The sequence below is a fragment of the Rhineura floridana genome, chromosome 9 (genome assembly GCF_030035675.1).
Source record: "Rhineura floridana isolate rRhiFlo1 chromosome 9, rRhiFlo1.hap2, whole genome shotgun sequence".
NCBI classification, from domain to species: domain Eukaryota; kingdom Metazoa; phylum Chordata; class Lepidosauria; order Squamata; family Rhineuridae; genus Rhineura; species Rhineura floridana.
This window is the reverse complement of record NC_084488.1, coordinates 126,395,226-126,413,363: the sequence shown is the minus strand read 5'-3', so window position 1 is coordinate 126,413,363 and position 18,138 is coordinate 126,395,226. Positions and strand designations below refer to the sequence as shown.

Here is an 18,138-nt window from a genome sequence, read left to right as displayed (position 1 = left end):
CTGCTTTGCTGAAAAGGAAGATCTGAGACGGTCCCCCCCCCAAAAAAAACCTGCTGCCCCTTAGAATACCCCTTTGCCACAGGTGGCCCTTGACCAAACCTTCTTGATGGAGTTTGTGGCTGACGATTCCCAGGCTTTTGGAAGTGGTGCGTGCCAAGTGCTGCAGAGGCTAGCAGGTGGTGCTCCCCAGTTGGAGGGGAGTCAGAAAGTCCCTCCTCCAGCCCCGATGAAGGGCTGCTGTGGCGCCTCAAAATCTGCATTGCTCACGAGCCTCTTCTCGGCCGGCATGTTATGAAGGCTTTCTTCATCTCCCTCCCTTGCTTTTTCGCATGGGTTCCCCTACAAGGTGCCAGTCCCTAGTCTGAGAACCTCTTGAGGTGTACCCCTCTTTGCGCCGCAAGTGCCCTGTCCCATCCCAGCCTACATTATGTCTGCACTGGGGATTCAGGACTTGCTGCACTGGGAACACCGCCACCCCACCCCACCCGGTTTGAGAGGGGCAGCACTTGTGGTGCGTAGCAGCAGCCCTCAGAAGCACAGCTGTTTCCGTTATGCAGGAAGACCCGTCAACCTAGGAATGGCAAGTCTACCTTGGCTTCCTTCCTCCTCCTCCCCTCTCATTCCTCCCAAAGGCTGCAGGGGGGAGGCTTGCCCTGTTCCTGTTGCCTACGTGCTTGCTTGTGGTGCTCACTTCCACAGCAAGGGAGGGGCTGCTGATGCTGCAGAATTCAAGTGAAGGAAACTGCTATTCCTCCCCCATCCCTCAACACTTTGGGAGACAACCGCACTTTTCAAAAACACTGTTATTCGTTTGTCTCCAAGGAAAGCTTCAATTATGCCACGTTGTGCTTGTATAATTAATCCTATTAAATTGACATCCCTGCATCATGTGATGGCAATACCTGGCCATTGCCAGAATGGGTTCTGCTTGACCCCATGGGAGGGACTTCCGACGGCCCAGAGGATGGCATTTCTAATTGCGACTGGAAAATGGGCAGAGCAGCAAGGAGTGGAGGCAGGAGGCCCTTTCCAGGAGATGCAACTCTGGTTGGTGGATAGAGGCTAGCTAGCGAAAATCCTCCCTGTTTCACAAGAACCCTCGCTGCCTCCATCAGTCAGTGCCCGAGGGCTTTCCAGGAAATGGATCTCGATGCCTTCCTGTTCTGCTCTCTGCTTCGCTGGGATTTGTTAACAGTGCTCAGGCAAACTAGAATATTGTTAGAGAGACCTCAGGATGTTATGGGTGCCATACTTACTCAGCCTGTGCCTGCAGCATGCAAATCAGTATTTGAGCAGAGACATTGGGTGGTATTCAGTTCTAGTTCTACTCAGAGTAGACTCATTGAAGATAATGGACAGGACATTCATTAATTTCATTGGGTCTACTCTGAGCAAGATTTCATTGAATACCACCCATTGGCTTGTTTTGCATAATCTATCCCACTTCCAACATTCTTGTCTTCAAAGCATTTTGAGCTGTTGGGCAAAGGGGAGGACAGGTTGATGGCCTTGCTGGCCTGTCAAACTTAGCCCACAGTGAGTGGAGCCGATAAGTATCCAATCCACCAGCCAGAACCATTACCCTCCCACAGTAGTGCCAGGTCACCAAGACTGTTGAACATTTCATTTAAAAAATCATTTGTGTTTATGTTTTGTGTTGAGTACCAACAGAGGAGGGCAGCCTGAGGTCCGCATGGGTTACCCAGCACCCATGTCACTGCCACCAAATTCATTCTGCTTGTCCCCTCAGCCCACCAAAGAGCTATTTGGCTGCAGGGAGCACAATTTGCAGAGAGGAAGAGGAAGAATCATACTCAGAGTGCTTATCAATGGATCCTTCTCAAAGTTGGGAGATAATGAGTGGGATACCGCAGGGCTCAGTCCTGAGCCCAGTGCTCTTCAACATTTTCATTAATGACTTGGATGAGAAGGTGCAGGGAATGCTTATCAAATTTGCAGATGATACAAAATTGGGAGGGATAGGTAATATCCCAGAAGACAGAAACAAAATTCCAAGGGATCTTGATAGGATGGAGCATTGGGCTGAAAACAACAGAATGAAATTTAACAGGGATGAGTGCAAAGTTCTACACCTTGGAAAAAGAAACCAAATGCACAGTTATAAGATGGGGGATACTTGGCTCAGCAATACGACATGTGAGAAGGATTTTGGAATTGTTGTTGATCACAAGATGAATATGAGCCAACAGTGTGATGTGGCTGCAAAAAAGGCAAATGCTATATTAGCCTGCATTAACAGAAATATAGTTTCCAAATCGCATGAAGTATTAGTTCCCCTCTATTCAGCACTGGTTAGGCCTCATCTTGAAAACTGTGTCCAGTTCTGGTCTCCGCACTTCAAGAAGGATGCAGACAAACTGGAACAGGTTTAGAGGAGGGCAACAAGGATGATCAGGGGACTGGAAACCAAGCCCTATGAGGAGAGACTGAAAGAACTGCGCATGTTTAGCCTGGAGAAGAGAAGACTGAGGGGAGATATGAGAGCACTCTTCAAGTACTTGAAAGGTTGTCACACAGAGGAGGGCTAGGATCTCTTCTCGGTCGTCCCAGAGTGCAGGACACGGAATAATGGGCTCAAGTTGCAGGAAGCCAGATTTCGACTGGACATCAGGAAAAACTTCCTAACTGTTAGTGCCATATAACAATGGAACCAATGACCTAGAGAGGTAGTGGGCTCTCCAACACTGGAGGCCTTCAAGAGGCAGCTGGACAGCCATCTGTCGGGAATGCTTTGATTTGGATTCCTGCATTGAGCAGGGGGTTGGACTTGATGGCCTTATAGGCCCCTTCCAACTCTACTATTCTATGATTCTATGATAGCTAAAACTACGGAACTGGCTCTCACAAGAGGCAGTGATGGCCACCAATCTGGATGGCTTAAAAAAAGAATTAGTCAGGATAAGGCTGTGCGTGGCTCCTAGCCACCGTGGCCGTGTTCTGTTTCCACTGACAGTGGCAGTTTGCCTCTGCATGTTACTTGCTGGGAATGACGCATGGGGAATTGCTGAGCAGCTGTGGTCTTGCAAGGAGATGCTGCTGTTGCTCTCAGGTCCTGCTTCCAAGCTTCCCTTCGGGGCACCTGCTCTTCTTATTTCCTTATCCAAGGAGGGCCAAGAGATGCCTTTGCTTGAAAAACCCACCGTTGAGGAGGTCCCACAGCTCGTTCCATTGAATTGTTCTTAGAAAGGTCAAGTGTTAACATTTAAGCAAAACTACCCTAAATTGCTCTGCTTGGGACCCTGGAAGGCCGCTCCCGTGTGACCCGTGCTGATGTGAACAGGGTCTCTGGACACATGAGACTTCTTGGCCTGCACACTGCTAAGGCATCTAGCCAGGGTCCCTGTGGCCTTTGTTGTACTAATGCAGCGCCCCATCCCACCCCCTGGAGAGACACTGGGTGGATCAGGACAAGCCTTAAGCCCTTTAGCCTCTTCCTTTGAACGCTTTGCACCTGTGGGGCTGCTTTTTCTGCTCAGCTGTACAAACTATGACCGCAGAGCGCCTGCAATTCGTGCAACAGAGAGAAAGTGGAGATACTGAAAGCTGTTAAGGAAGGGCACTCATCCCTTCCAAATTCCATGCTCTAAAATGTCAAACACAAGGGGATGATCAAAGCCAAGCCAGGAAGAAGTGAGGCACTCCCATCCCCTCTAGATCAGGTAATTGCCCTTGAAAGATCTCTGAGCTGAGCGGATGAGCGGGGGGAGATCTCTTGGTTGGCCTCATTTCCCATGGTGACCAGAAGGCCAGGTGTCTGGGGATAAAGAGCAAATCCAGTCATCCAGAGGCAAGAGGGGCCCTTGTGAGTCCTGTCAGCATCCTTCAGGGAAGGGCTGTTGCTCAGTGGCAGAGCCCCTGCCTTGCATGCAGAAGGCCCCTGGTTCAGTCCCCAATGGGACCTCCAGGTAGGCCCGGGACAGGCTCCTGCCTGAAAACCTGGAGAGCTGCTGCCAGTCAGTGCAGACAATATTGAGCTAGTTGAACCAGCAGTCTGCCTAAGTGCAAGGCGGCAGCGTCCTGTGTTCCTCTGAGGGCCCTCCAGCCACAAGGGAGCTCTGGGCTCTGGCAGTTTAGCCTTAAAGTCTGAGCTGTTGGGCCACGTCCACACAGCGTGTCAGTCTGACCAACGCTTTGCACCCTTGAACTTATTGAATGCCCCCTGGAAGATCAGTTAAAATGCGGAGGGGGCAGATGTGCACTCTGGTAAAAGGAGCCTGTATCCTGTCTCTTGAGTGATTCACTGCCACAAGATCTGTGGATGGCCCTAACTTGGATGGCTTTTAAGGAAGGATTGGTGCAGCTGTCTGCAACCGGGCATTGAAGGATTGCAGAAACCAAAGTTTTAATCAGCTGATTCAGAATCAGTAACCTTTAAAAACAAAACAATGGCTGTTATTTTATTTATTTAAATATTTATAGACCACACTTTTCACTAAAAATGCAGCAAGGTGGTTATACAACATACAGATTATAATAACATTAAAATATAAACAGTAAAATGCATATTGATTAAGTATTGGGTCCATTTCTGCATATCATTTCTGGACATCTAATATTAACAAGGATCTCACCAAGTGTCCCAAGGAAGGTGACAAAGAGTGGCCTGACTATGACTGAAAGTTTGTAGGGGTGGATTCTGTGTAGTCCTGAGAAGAGACAACTGAGAGGCGATATGATGGCCATCTTCACGTATTTAAAGGGCTGCCTCACACAAGATGGAGCAAATTGGTTTTCTGTTGTTTCGGTGGATAGGTCCTGAATCAATGGTTTTGAATAGCAAGAAAGGGGATTTTGACTAAACATTAAGAAGAACTTCCTGAGTGAACTTCAGCTGTAGAACAAGCTTGTCTCGAAAAGTAGTGGACTCTCTTTGGTCAGAGGTTTTTAAATGCTGGCTAGCTGGACACCTCTCAGGGATGCTGTAGTCAGGGCAGACACAAACTCACAATGTCAAAAAGTACTTGGGGAGCTGGAAGCTGTCTGCCCTTAGACAAAGTGCCATCTCTTGAGGCCAGCCTTCCCCTGACTGGGGCCGATGGGAGTTGTAGTCCAAATCTGCTGGAGGGCACCAGGTTGGGGAAGGCTGCTTTAGGTGGTGCAGCACTTCTGGATGAAGCATTTCCAAGCAAGTCTTTTCGCCCAGGTTTCCTCTGTTCCTGCCTCTTCTCTCAGGGCATTTTTACAAGAGTCGGATGTGTGAATAGCTCTTGCAGATGAGAAAGAAGCATCCATTTGGGGAGCTCATTGGGATCCAGGGGCACCCCTTTGGTGTTCGCTTGGGGGGCCGGGCCGTGAGGGTCGGACACCCTCGTTAGGCCATGTCTCTGAGCTCAATGCCCCACAGGAACCTTCCCAGTGTGCTCCTGCCTCCTTCAGACATGAGGGCTTCCTCTCTCTCTCTCTCTCTCTCTCTCTCTCTGTGTGTGTGTGTGTTTTATGATTGTCAGTTGTTTTAAATTGCTTATAAGGTTGTACTTTAAATTATCGTAACCCGCCTTGATGATGGTGATGGTCAATCTCCATGTAGAAACAAGAGTCTGGAATGTTCCGCCTATTTATTTCTTCTGTTTCTTAATAAGCTGAATTAGTTTGTTCCCATATTCATAGGGGGCATATGAACCCTTACAGAATTCCATCTGCTTGTCCATATCTCCAGCACTTCCCTTAACTTTTCCAAAATGGTTGGCAATAAATAAATAGTCCTCATAGAGTTGATGTAGCCATAGAGAACTGAGCGACAGTAAGTCAGTAGAAACTTGTGCTCATGTGGTCTTTTTCACTCGAGGAGGCTGATGTAGGCAGTGAGGATTGGGCCTAGGGCAAAGTGACCTTATGATGGTCTACTCTGTGTCCGGATCGTGGCTCACTTAGGCTCACTGTTAGGAAGGCATGATGGAGTAAGCACCTGCATGAATCTCTTCCCATGGATTCCATGCTCAAAACTGCCTCAGTAACTTCCTACATGCTCAGCATGCCAGAACTATTCTATGAAATAGGCAAACTAAAATGAAGGTCTTGAGGAATGGGAATGACCCTGTCCTGCCCCCCTCAAGCTGCCCCCCTCCTTCCATGCATCTGGTTCTGTGCTGCGTGCCATATGAGTGTTTTCCCACAGTAATGGGTCCTGACTATGATGGAGGCCATCTGGCCGACCCTTCTTCAGCCTGCATCCAAAATCTGGTCCACCCATTCATCTGTGGTCGGCAGATATCTGTTGGCCTGATCTGAACCCATCAGTGGTACATGGGTGAAAATGTGCCAGAGCGCCTCGGCCGTTCTCCCTGGGTGCCCTCTGGCACCTAACTGTGCTGCCTTCCTATGACAGCATCTGTAACGCTGGGGTGCCTGTACAGAGGGAACTACTACGCCTGTCGCCATGGGGTGCCCTCCACGGAAGGGGCTCGGGAGCAGGAATGAGCCGGTGCACTGTGATGCTTTGCGTGTACAACGTCCCAAGTTCAGTCTCCAACCTCTCCCATTAGAAAGGATCTCCGGTATCTGATCTGGGAAAGACCTCTTTGTACAAGTGTGCCAGTTAGACAAGGCAAGACTGGGCGAGATGGAAGGGGACAGGCCACAGCTCTACTTTGCATGCAGGAGGCTCCAGGGCCGACCCCCCACCCAGCATCTCCAGGTAGGGCTAGAAGAGTCCCCTGCTTGAAACTCTGGGAAACCCACTGGCGTGCAAATGCACCAATTTAAGGCAAGCGGAGATGTTGGACGACAAGTCTCCTCCTCTCTGCCTATTCGCCATGCTCGGCCCCCATGGCAGCATCTCCAGGTAGGGCGGGCGGAAATCCCTGCCTGAAACCTTGGAGAGAAGCTGCTGGTCATTGTAGGCACCATTGGGCTAGAGGGACCCCACTTCCGACTCGGTGGGGGGCAGCTTCCTCAGTTGGCGTGCTGTGCTTGGGTCTCTGCTCCTGCCTCCTGTTTTGGCCCTGGTCCCCTTCAGCACATGTGTCCAGCGAAGGAATCCAGCTGTAGTGTTAGGCCTCTGGACTGAGGCCCCAAGAAATGTCATGGAAAGCACCCCAGTTGCCACCCTCTGCCTCCGAGGCGGAAGCCCTGCCCAGCTAGACCCACTGAGCCTTTTCCTAGCAGCTTGGAGGAGGGCCCACACCTTCCAGCTGCCGGTGGACCACATCTCGGCAGCGTCAGGCGGGCGCCTCGTCCCTCCTCGTCTTTTACCTCTCGAAATCTTTCAATGTTCTGCTTTGTGTTTCAGTAAGAAATGAAATGGTGAAGTTGCTAATAATGGCTCTAAGAGAAAATATGCTACATCTGTTATGGATAGCAGTACAAAATTAGCTACTCACACCTCTGACACCCAAGATGTCTTCACTTAAAATACCCGTTGGCTTCCTTTACATAACTTGCTGATTATATTTAAAAGAAATACAATTTTGCAATTACTCTTCTTTCTGGTGTGCATCATTTTCTTTTTATGTTTATATATTTCTCCTTCATTAGTGCAGACTGAAGGGTGATTAGATCCCTTCAAACATTTTACAGAGGTTAAACGTTGATTAAGATTTAATTATTACTGTAAATAGCTTGGAATGACATATGGTGCAAAAACCTGACATATGTGCATTTGAATAAATGAAGTGCTATTTCCCAGGATGCACCGGGAACTGTTTAACAGCTTTGCTGAAGGGTTATGTTGCACCTCATGTTAAGATTGCTTGGATGTTATATTTTGTTGGGTTTCTGCAGCTGAAAGCTAAGAACAGTTTTTCCAGTTTTTAAAAACATTGAATATTTTAAATACCTAAATTGTTTTGCACAAATTTTTGCTAATTTGTCTAACTAGGTTAAACATTTTCAAAAGCATTTAGGTTTTCCATGTTAGGTTCCTAGCATTGTTGTGTCATCCTTGGCGCTGGAGCCAATAGACAGAACTTCTAATATCAGAAAATTATAATTATAAAATAGATAAAAGGTACACACAGGCTAAAAGTGCAAAGTGATTTTTTGTTGGAGTGAGCTGCTGCAGGACAGGAGGGTGAGATTCCTCCAAATAATAAGAGGTATGTGACATTTTTATAGATCCCCCAAGAAGCACTTAGAAAGCACTGAAAGAAGGATTTGCACAGAGAGAAAGGCGGAGAGGAGTATGCCAGAGAACAAGAGCCCTGCAGTGCTTTAGTTCTGCTGTGGGGGCAGCATTGATGCCATGCTCCACGCGATTCCAAGTGGGCCATTGTTTCCCTGGGTTTCTACAGGCCACCTTCCACATGTACCAGGAGAAAAGGGGTGCATCCTGTTCCTTGCTTTGTAGGCTGCTGTCACAGCACAGAGAGGGAGCATCAAGTAAGAAGTTAATGCTCCAGCCGTGTTACCTGCATGTCAGTAACTGCAAAAAAGGGCAGTGTCATGTTGGGTCAGATGAAGAGATGCATGCTATCCAAGACTCGGGGGGAGGGGGAGGCACACGCTGAGAATCTGCTTGGCGCCCTGGGGTTCAGTTTGGCCACGAAGAGGATGATATGAAGGAGAGGCAAATTAAAAAGGGGAGGAGGGGTGAGAGATGCACACACACACACACACACTCATAAAAAAAACCACATATGTCAAAGCAGGAGGAATTGTCAGTCCTCTCCCACTTTTTCTTGCAAACTCCCCCAGTAAGATTTTTCTCAATCTTTATTGCTGAGCTGCTCTGTAGTTAGAAAACTGCCCTGATACTTCCTATAATTTAAGCCTGTGGTTTCGTGACCCATCCTAAACGGAGAGGTTGTACAAATTCCTCCCTTCTCTCCCACCATATTTTTGAGATCTTTCAAAATATTGGAATGCTCTGTTTCACCGGCGCTTAATCTGCTTCTCCTCTAGGCTAAACATTTCCCTCCGCTGTGCCCTCTCGATGCTCAGCTTTTAGAGGGGCTCTGAGACAAGTACCATGTCTAAAGCTCTTCCTCCCAAGAGGCAGCCAAAGCAAGACAGTAGATTAGACAGAGCCACGTTTGGTGTCATGCCAGGAGAAAGGATCATTGTGACGCCCAAGTTGGTAACAGAGGAGGTCATGCACAAGGTGCTTCCTTTTCGTATTTGCTGAGCAGCTGTGGTCTTGCAAGGAGCTCTGATTTAATCTGAGGCTCCCCAAAAGCAAGTTGCTAGTCCCAGATGGGAGGTTCAAAACAGGCCATCTGCTACTAGACAATCACTGGGTAATTAATTTTTCTGCAACTGGTTGAGTCTTTTTCATTGGAGAGTTGATAATATATCAACTGTACTTGCATTCCGTGATCTTAGCTTGAAGACTAACATACCCGCATTCAGCCCTGGAACAAGGATTTGCAGTGATGGGTTGTTTTCCTGCTTGTCCTTGACTTGGGGAGGGTTGTCTGATGTACTGACTTACATGTGTCTTGAATGCCTGTATTTATTCATTTAGATGTTTAGCCTGGCTCAGCCCAAAGGCCCACAGTGGGACAGCCCTCCATAGCAGACCACTCTGAGGGTGTCTCCTGTTCCTCATGGGCCACTGCTAAGAAAATAAGAAGAGCCTGTTGCACTCTGGGCAGCCGGGTCTCATGAGCAAAGGGCAATCGCTCCAAGGCAGAGGACCTGCTTTGCATCTGGAGAGCCTAGGTTCAGTCCCGAAGTAGGGATAGGAAAAGACCCTTCTCTGCCTGAAGCCTGAGAGAGCTGCTGCTGCCGGTCAGTGCAAACCAGGGGTCTCCACCCCGTTGCTCATTGGTGCCATAGCGTCCATAGAGGCCTTCAGTGGCACCCCCAGCAGGTAGCCCAGAATCTGAGCTTTTATATTTTAAGCAATCAAGTTTCTAGCCTTCCTCGAACGTTAGGGAGCAAAATGTGTAGGTACCTTCTAAGCAATTTCTGTGAAACGAGCCAGCCTGGCTGCTCCTGCCTGCCAGCATTATTAGCCAAGTAGTGAAGACAGAGCTGTGACTGATGAGTCAGTTGCCATTTGCCTTCCCTTTTAGTGCACCTTTCCTGCTTCTGTCTTCTTTTCTAGCCCTTGGAGTCGCCATAATTTGCCCTTTTTCCTTAGCAGCCAGGATGCATCTGTTCTGTGCTATGGAGGCAGCGCATAGCCATCGTGGCCAGTAGCCATTGATAGCCTTTTCCTCCATGAATTTGTCTAATCCTCTTTTCAAGCCACCACCACCACCTCCTCTGGGAGAGAATTCTATCATTTAACCGTGCGCTGCTTGAAGAAGGACTTTCTTTTGTCTGTCCTGAAAGGTTGCCACATAGAGGAGGGCCAGGATCTTCTCAATCGTCCCAGAGTGCAGGACACAGAATAATGGGCTCAAGTTGCAGGAAGCCAGATTTCGACCAGACATCAGGGAAAACTTCCTGTTAGAGCCATACGACAATGGAACCAATGACCTAGAGAGGTAGTGGGCTCTCCGACACTGGAGGCCTTCAAGAGGCAGCTGGGACTCGACGGCCTTGTTGGCCCCCTTCCAACTCTACCATTCTATGATTCTGTGAATCTTCCAACATCCAGCTTCATCGAACGTCCACGAGTTTTAGTGTTACGAGAGAGGGAGAAAAACATTTCTCTATGCACTCTCTCCATGCCGTGCATAATTTTATACGCTTCTTTCTTGTCACCTATTACTCGCTGCCTTTTCTATAAACTAAAAAGCCCCAAACTGCAGCCTTTCCTCATAGGGGAGTCGCTCCATCCCCGTTGGCTGCCCTTTTCTGAACTTTTTCCAACTCTACAATACCCTTTTTTGAGGTGATGAGACCAGAACTGTACACAGCATTCCAAATGTGGCCACACCATAGATTTGTACAACGGCATTATGATATCAGAAGACAGGCCAATGGTCTGTTTTGATGCAAGGCACCTTCCTGTCATAAGCAAGCAAGGCAGCAGGACAGACATGCCACCAGCAGAAACAGCAGGAGAAATGGCTCTAGAAGGGGGGGGCACTAAGGTTCGTGCGCTTCTCTGGCCTCCAGTTAAGGAAAGGGCTTGAAGGGATCTTTATATGTTTGTCCTCTGACAGCACCTCTCCATCATGGTATGATCCTGGGGCCTGGCCAATCTGTGGCCCTGGCAAAAGGCTCCTTGTTTCCCATGAGGCCTTGATTGCCTTTTCTTTCTGCCATCCTCATTCATTCATTCATTTTTAGAGAAGTATTTCTGTACTGCCATATCGTAAAGTAGCAGGGTGGTGTACAAATTTAAACATAAAACACCTTTCAAAACAATACAAATAATCACTAAACTGACTGGCTTATCAATTTAAACAGCTGCTTAGTCTGCTCAGCATAAAAAAAGTCTTCAAGAGATGCCCAAAAGTCAAAAGCAAGAATTGCCTGCTGAATCTCTGCCGGAAGAGCATTCCACAGCATGGGGTGGCAACACTCTGTGCCCAACGTCTGGTTGAGGCCAGTCGGGCCTCTGTCCCACTGGAGGCAGCTCCTCCAGATGATCTCAGTGATGGGTCTGGGATAGAAGGCTCAGGTTGTCCTTAAGTTCCCCTGGGTCCAAGTTTTTCAGGGCTTTGTATATCGACTCAAGAGCCTGGAACCTGGCCCAGTAGCACATGGGCAGCCAGTGCAGATGTTTCAGGAGAGGCGTTGCATGATATTGGCCAACTGCCCCCATAGTAGCCTTGACTGTGTTCAGCCACTCCTGCTGACCCTCCTGTGGTTTTTTCTCCTGTGACAGATCGAGACGTCGCACCTGGAACCTGAAATCGCCCAGGCCACCACCAGTGAGACCGTCATCTACAACAAAGGGTTGTAAGCGGAAGTGGAGTTGCTGGGCACAGAAGGTGGAGAGGAGCTGAAAGAAGAGAGCGAGTACTAGGGAGGGAGGGAGGGAGGGAGGGAGGGAGGGAGGGAGGGAGGGAGTGACTAGTACAATAGGAGGAAGAGGAGGAAGAAGAAGAAGTTGGAGCTCATGATACCACTGTTGAGCTGAGTGTAAATTAACACTTTCCAAGACCCGGCATCTCACGTTGGTCGAAAAGATTAATATTTAAAGTTTTAAATTAGCGACAGTAACAGCACAAAGAAAAGCTCGCAAGGGAGGGAAGGAGCGAACATCCTGAATCTGCCAAGCTGTGTGGAAAGGATTGTCATGGCACCTTCCTGTGGTTCTGCTTAACTCTGTGTGAAAGTCAGTTCTGCTGGATGGCACTTTCCCTTCAGGTCCCAGGAATTCAGCCTCCTTCACACTCTTTGCACAGAAATAAGCTCCCAGAGCATGAATTAAGAGAAATAGGTAGGTAGGTAGGTAGGTAGGAAGGTAGGGTATCTTGATAATCATACTGTATTGATTCGGTGTCAATCTTGCACCATTCAACATGCACGGAATCACTTTTAGATCAGCAACACTTGCTTTGATTCTAAACAAATAACACGTTGAAGGTCGTAGCCTAGCGCAGCCCCCTCCCACCGGTCTGAGGACTGCCTTGACATCCCCCTGAATCTCTCTCCAGTGGGTGAGTTCACAACTTACTTCAGTCAGACTATAGCTGCAGTTGTCACTTGGTTGCTTGGAATGTGTATGATGGGCTACCATGGATCACTGCCTCTCCTCACCCACCAGCGGGAGCCAGGAGGGGGTGGCAATAAGTCTTATTATTGCAGGCTGGCTGTTCCCCATCATGCGATGTGGGGAGACCCTAGGCTGACCGTGAACTCGCTCTTGCGCATCCCGTGTGCCTGATGTGCTGTCCACTCCACCCAGGATGCCAGAGGGCCACTCCCCCTTGCCTCATCTCTCTGTGGCCTTTCCCCTCCCTTCCTCGGCCATTTTAGTCCCAGAGGCCATGGGCAATGTCATAAAGCGATGGCAGGCAGAAAAGTGCACGGCTGATGTTCTTGGAAGCCCCAGTGTGGGGTAGGTGGCAGCCGCAAGCATAGAGGACTAGTGGGCAATCCACCAGGCCATCTCAAGCTGGCCCAGAGACAGGAAGCAAGCTGCAGTCTCTGATGGAGAAGGAAGCCACCTCTCCTGGAGGGAGGAGTCACGCTGGCTGCTGTAACCCTACCGTGGTGGGATTAAGCAGAGTGACAAAAAGCACCGATGTCCATTAGTCCGGCTGGCACTGGGATCACAACCACAGGAGTGTAAACCTGCAGCTGGCAGACCCTACACAGGCAGCAAGCCGTGTTGGAATCTGCCCCTCCAGGTGCACCTCACTCCAAGGTGAGATGAGACTGAGGGGCTGGAGTCTGCCTTGGCACACAGGAGCACGCTGGCCTTGTTGGCCTCCCCTTCCGTGCATGTTCAGGGCTGCGTATAAGCAGAGCTCTTGTTGTTAGGCTGAGAGAGAAGGGAGCTCCTGCTCCCAGTGTGTTCCGTGTGTGCATCAGAGTCCAGCAGAGCTCCAGGCTGCACTTTGTGGCTTTTAGGAGAGAGGAGAGAAATAGACTCCCGGTATTAATCTTTCATTTGGGACAACAACAGTGGGAGGGTGAAGTCATGGAATGGGGGGGCTAATCTGTTCCAAGACTGGTGTGTGTGTGTGTGTGTGTGTGAGAGAGAGAGAGAGAGAGTTTGGTTGTTAGGAGGGTGGGGGAGTGGACTTCTCCTGGGCCCTGATCCATTGGCTGAGGTAGATGTCTAGACTGAACCCTCAACTCATCCTCACTGTAACATGCTTTGAGTTTCATGGTACTTTTAAGGGCTCAGTTTGGAAGGCTGTTTTTGAGGTGGGAAAGAGCAGCCTCTGGGCAGAGCGGCCTCCATGGCCCTGCTGGTTGGGGCTGGGTGGGGGGCTACTCCAGAAGACCTGGAGGGTCCCAGGCTGGGGAAGGCTGTTATAAGCCTGGGCTGAGCGTTATTCCCAAGCAGTGAGTGAGGTGGCTTGACTGGGGTGCAGCCGTGTGTGGTTCTTTCTGTTCCTGGGGTGAAACAAGGGGTGGGAGTTGTTTTGCCTCACAATTACCAAGCAGGAGCGCCAGTGGCCACCTCTGTGCATGGCGGCGGCTGCCTGCTGAGACTGCAGATGGGGTGAGCATGTCTTCAACATGCACAGCTAATTGCAGCACCAGGAAGACGAGGGACAATTCTGGAGGTGTTTCACAGACTTTTTGGGAGAGAGGAGGAAAATAATTGGGTTTTGCATGTACGTCTCCATGAATTCAGTAGAGGAGAGGTTTGTGCTGCTGGAGCTTATTTCAGCTGCACCATTTCAGACGGGAGTTTTAAAAGAAGGTTTTTGGCAAAGGGCAAGGGCAAGGAGATGTATTTTGAGGACTGGGCTGACCCTGGAGAGAAAGAGGGCAAGCTCAGCAGGCCGTTCACTCAACCAACTGACATGGAGAGGTGGATTTAGTGGGTGCACCTTGCACCTGGCTGCCTGCTGAGCTGTGGCCTGCTGAGTTCACCACACGCCCAAGCCACTCCTTCTCCAGGGAGCTGAGAGCCAGGTACCCCCTCCTCTGTCGACTTGCAGCCAATTTCCTCGGCCCTTGTAGTTTACTGGAGTCCTAGGAGTCAGAGGAGGGGGTTTTTCCACAGCCCCCACCTCTTCTCCCACCGTGTTCCTCACAGGTCAGCCCCTTGCAGTGCTTGCTCGGAAGTGTCAGGAATTAGGGGCCTCTTTGGGATTTCTCATTCAAAGAGTATGAATGGAGTCAGGTGTGTTTGGTGTTCAGGAGGAAAGCTGAGAGCAGCAGCCAATGCAGGGGGCCTCCACCCATGCAGGGGGCTGAAAGGGGGAGGGTCCTTTGCTCGGGCAGATACTGCATAGATCCTTGAAATGAAGCCCCTTTGTCATGTCTAACCACCCTTTCTCGTGGGCAGCCGTTGGGCTTAAGACTTCGAAGCACTTTAGAAACGAGCCTATGGGAATCCAAGGGAAACTGAGGCACTCAGGATCCTTGTGATGGGCAGCAGCACTCGTGACCAGCCCTGCGTCCCGTGCTGTGGTCTCAATGTTAATATGAGGGATGCTTCCAGATACCCACAGGTTCAGGTTTGGGATTGAAATACAGGGAATATATGTATGAGTTTATCATAGGTAAATCCTAGGTTGCCCTTTGACCCCTTCCACCCTGCTGGGCATGGCCAGGTCACGGGAACTGGAGAGAGGTGCTTCTTTTCAGATCCACACCTGTCATTGCTGTCTGTCAGGAGGGAGGCCTTGAACTGTCCCCCGTGAATGATGGAGTCTAGACGTTTATTTGGCAGGATTTTTCAAAAGGGCCCTTGAAAATTCTGTGGCTCTTTGGGAAAAGCCCAGGCCCAGACTGGCCCACTTAGGCTTCCGCACTGCAAATGCTGCTCTGCCTTTGTCTGAGCAAGTCACTTCATGAGGAGAGATGTTGAGGAGCCCTAGTTTCCGCAGCTGGTCCCCGGCTTGGCCACAGTCGGAGGAGGCCCCAATCCTGCCTCTGGTGGAGCTGTCCTCAGCTGACCCCAGGTGTATCCTGGACAAGTTCCTGCCTCCCTTCGGATCCAGGAAGGGCTCTTGTAGAGAGCATGACAGCTCCCATGCGCTGGGGACAGCAGTGCATGGAGCCTGAGCAAACCCACAACACGTTTGCCTAATAGCTAATTAATTTTGCCATCTCCTTTAACGTACAAAAGGAGCCTGGGATCCATGAGAGCGCGGCGGCCGCTTTGGCGTTTCATCATTTCCCATAATTGGGAAAATGGGGGAGGGGGAGAAGGCCACAGCGTGGCGGGTTGCTCACCTCCGCAGCTGATAATAATGAGACGATCATCTCTTGTAGCTCTTAATTAGAACTGAGCAGTTAATTGATTTCTTGGGTATGTTAATTAAGAAATAATGAGGACTGCGTTGCAGCAAAAAAGGGTTGTGTGTCCCCACCCCATCCACAGCAGGAGAGGAGGAGCGGAGGCCTGCAAGGGTCCTGCGGTCCTGGCAAAACCCTTCCCCAACTCATGCCTAAAGGAGTCCAGTGGAGATTCAGGGCTGGGGAGGGAGAGGGGAGGAGGCTGCCCTCTCACCCACCTGTCCCCCCCCCGAGGCCCCTCTCTTCCTTAAGAGGAGTTGCTTTTGGCACTGGGGCATTTGGCCTTCAGCAAGACCCTCGGCCACCTTGTCCTCTCGGACAGCATGAGAGGCAGGTAGACATGCAACCTGCTGCGTGTGGTGTGTTTGCAGCCTTGAAGGCAGATGCCACAGCACTCAGGGTGGAATGTGTGGGGAGCCATTTCCGTCGCACCTGTGCCCTCAGCAGGATTCCTTCCATGGGGCTGCGTCCCTCGCCTTTGCCTGAAGGGATCCCTGTGATGCTACAGTTGGCTGGCCATGCAGCCGGTTGCGGTGCCCGTGTGGCCCCTTGCAGGAGCCCTGGGAGGGTCTACAGGACTGGCGTTGCCTTCGCTGGCACTGATGAGCTAGGCAGTTGCCCAGCACCGGAGAGGTATCAGACGCGTAGTTTTGCATTTCAGAAGTGCACTGGGGGGTGGGACCCGGATACACCAGCTTCTCACCTCCTCCCTGGAGGGATACCTTCCTTGAGTCATTCAGGTGACACCTGTCATGGAACCAAAATGTAACCTTTTTTAAAAAAAATTAAAATTGTTAAGGTGGGATTGCATGAAACAGGGAGGCAAGAGGCAGCCCAGGAATGCCTGTGTAAGCCCCAGCTGCCCCCAAAGCACTCTAAATCTCAGGGTTATGCAGGAGCGACTCACTCATAATCGAGCAGCATGGGGGGGGAATTTGCTTCTTCCTTTGTTTTCCGCCAATTTTATTCTTTTGCTGAGAACTCACCACTAAAGCTTTGAGTGCTGTGGCAGCCGTATGCCAGAGAGCTCTAGGGGGCCATATTCCCTGAGTCTCTCCCGCCGCCCCCCTGCATGAGCCCATGCCACCCTTTGCTCCTAGGCCTTTCTCTGCAATGCACAGGGGGTTGGACTCGATGGCCTTATAGGCCCCTTCCAACTCTACTATTCTATGATTCCCAGTGCCCCCTCCCCTCCTCCCGGCCACCATATTCTCTGATGTGCCTAAGGAAACAGGGCGTTTTGGACATTGGTGCTGGCAAACCCTGGAAGTAGCCCATGGTGCACGGGGGGGGGAACCTGTCTGTCCAGCTGTCACGACCAGAGAGTAGCCGCCTCCATTTGAGGGACTGTGCTGTGGGGTCAGCTGTGTTTGGGACTGGCCTGGTCAGGCACCAGCTAGCCAGGCTTGGCTGAGCCTCCCAGAGCCTCCTGGGGCCTCAGTACCTGGGTTTGTTTTGTGATTTTCAGATGGTCCTCAGCACTCCAATTTGAAGGCACCTTATCGCCGTCTCTTGAATTGAAAACTGTAACTCAGAAGAGGTTGCGGGGGGGGGGGAGGCTCCGCTCCTCTGAACTCACTTGTCTTCCAGCTGCTACACTGACCTGACTTTCTGAGTGCATATACCTCTGTCAATGTCAATCAACTTTGAAACTTGCAGTGTCTTTTTAACTTCCTCAATAGAGTTATTGATCATAACACTTTCTGTAACACTTCTAAATGTCTGGAATAAAAGTCGATGCATCTAAACCTCTCCTCTCCTGTCTGGACATGGCTCTGTCAAGCGTCCGTGCGTGTCTGTCTGTCTTCTACGTGGTGTGCAGGAGAGCCCTGCTGGAAGGCACCAAAGCGGGGACTCCGGTGGTCAAACAGTGGCCCCAGGAAGCACGTTGGGAAGGCCCGAAGACAATGGCTTGCCTTCCCCCCTTGAATGCCGCCAGCGCCTGGTATGTCCTGAGGTACACTGCTTCTGCAGAGGAAGGTTTTCTTTCACTCGTGGCTCATCGCCTTTGGAAAACATCTCCCCTGCTCATCCTGGTCTAACCCTTTTAAAAAGCTATTGGAGGAAGTGACTTATCACCGCATCTTGTGGGGAGAGGGCCCTTTAGCCCCAGGGAGGCCCCAGGTCTACATGTGCAGTTGGGGGCCCTGGGCACATGGCAGGGTGGCAGGAGGGGGAAATCTGCCCCTTGCTAGCCCTCCCCTCCTCAGCATCTGATGGCGTGGGTGGGTGCATTTGGTAGTCATAAAGGCGTAAGCAGAAGAGTGAGCCCAGCTATCTAGCGTCCTGTTTCTTACAGTGGCTACCAAGCCACCTCTGGAAAGGGCACAAGCCAGGGCCAAAGACAAAAGCCTGGCCCCCATGGTTTGGCTTCAGTAACTCTGATTCAGAGAGATACTGCTTCTGAGG

At 50.4% G+C, this 18,138-nt stretch overlaps 1 protein-coding gene across 9 annotated transcripts in view; it reads left to right on the top strand.

Moving 5' to 3' along the window:
* SFXN5 (sideroflexin 5) overlaps positions 1–17,481 on the top strand; it is a 150,268-nt gene extending 132,787 nt beyond the window's left edge. For 8 of the 9 annotated variants that reach the window (XM_061583715.1, XM_061583714.1, XM_061583711.1 and 5 more), the window contains one exon: positions 11,684–11,821. In XM_061583715.1, coding sequence (XP_061439699.1) covers positions 11,684–11,761 — 78 coding nt within the window. In that variant the 3' untranslated portion in view covers positions 11,762–11,821. Of the gene's footprint in view, positions 1–11,683; positions 11,822–17,197 lie in introns of those variants that run through there. The other variant, XM_061583705.1, reaches the window with a different exon arrangement.
* The last annotated feature ends 657 nt before the right edge of the window (positions 17,482–18,138 follow it).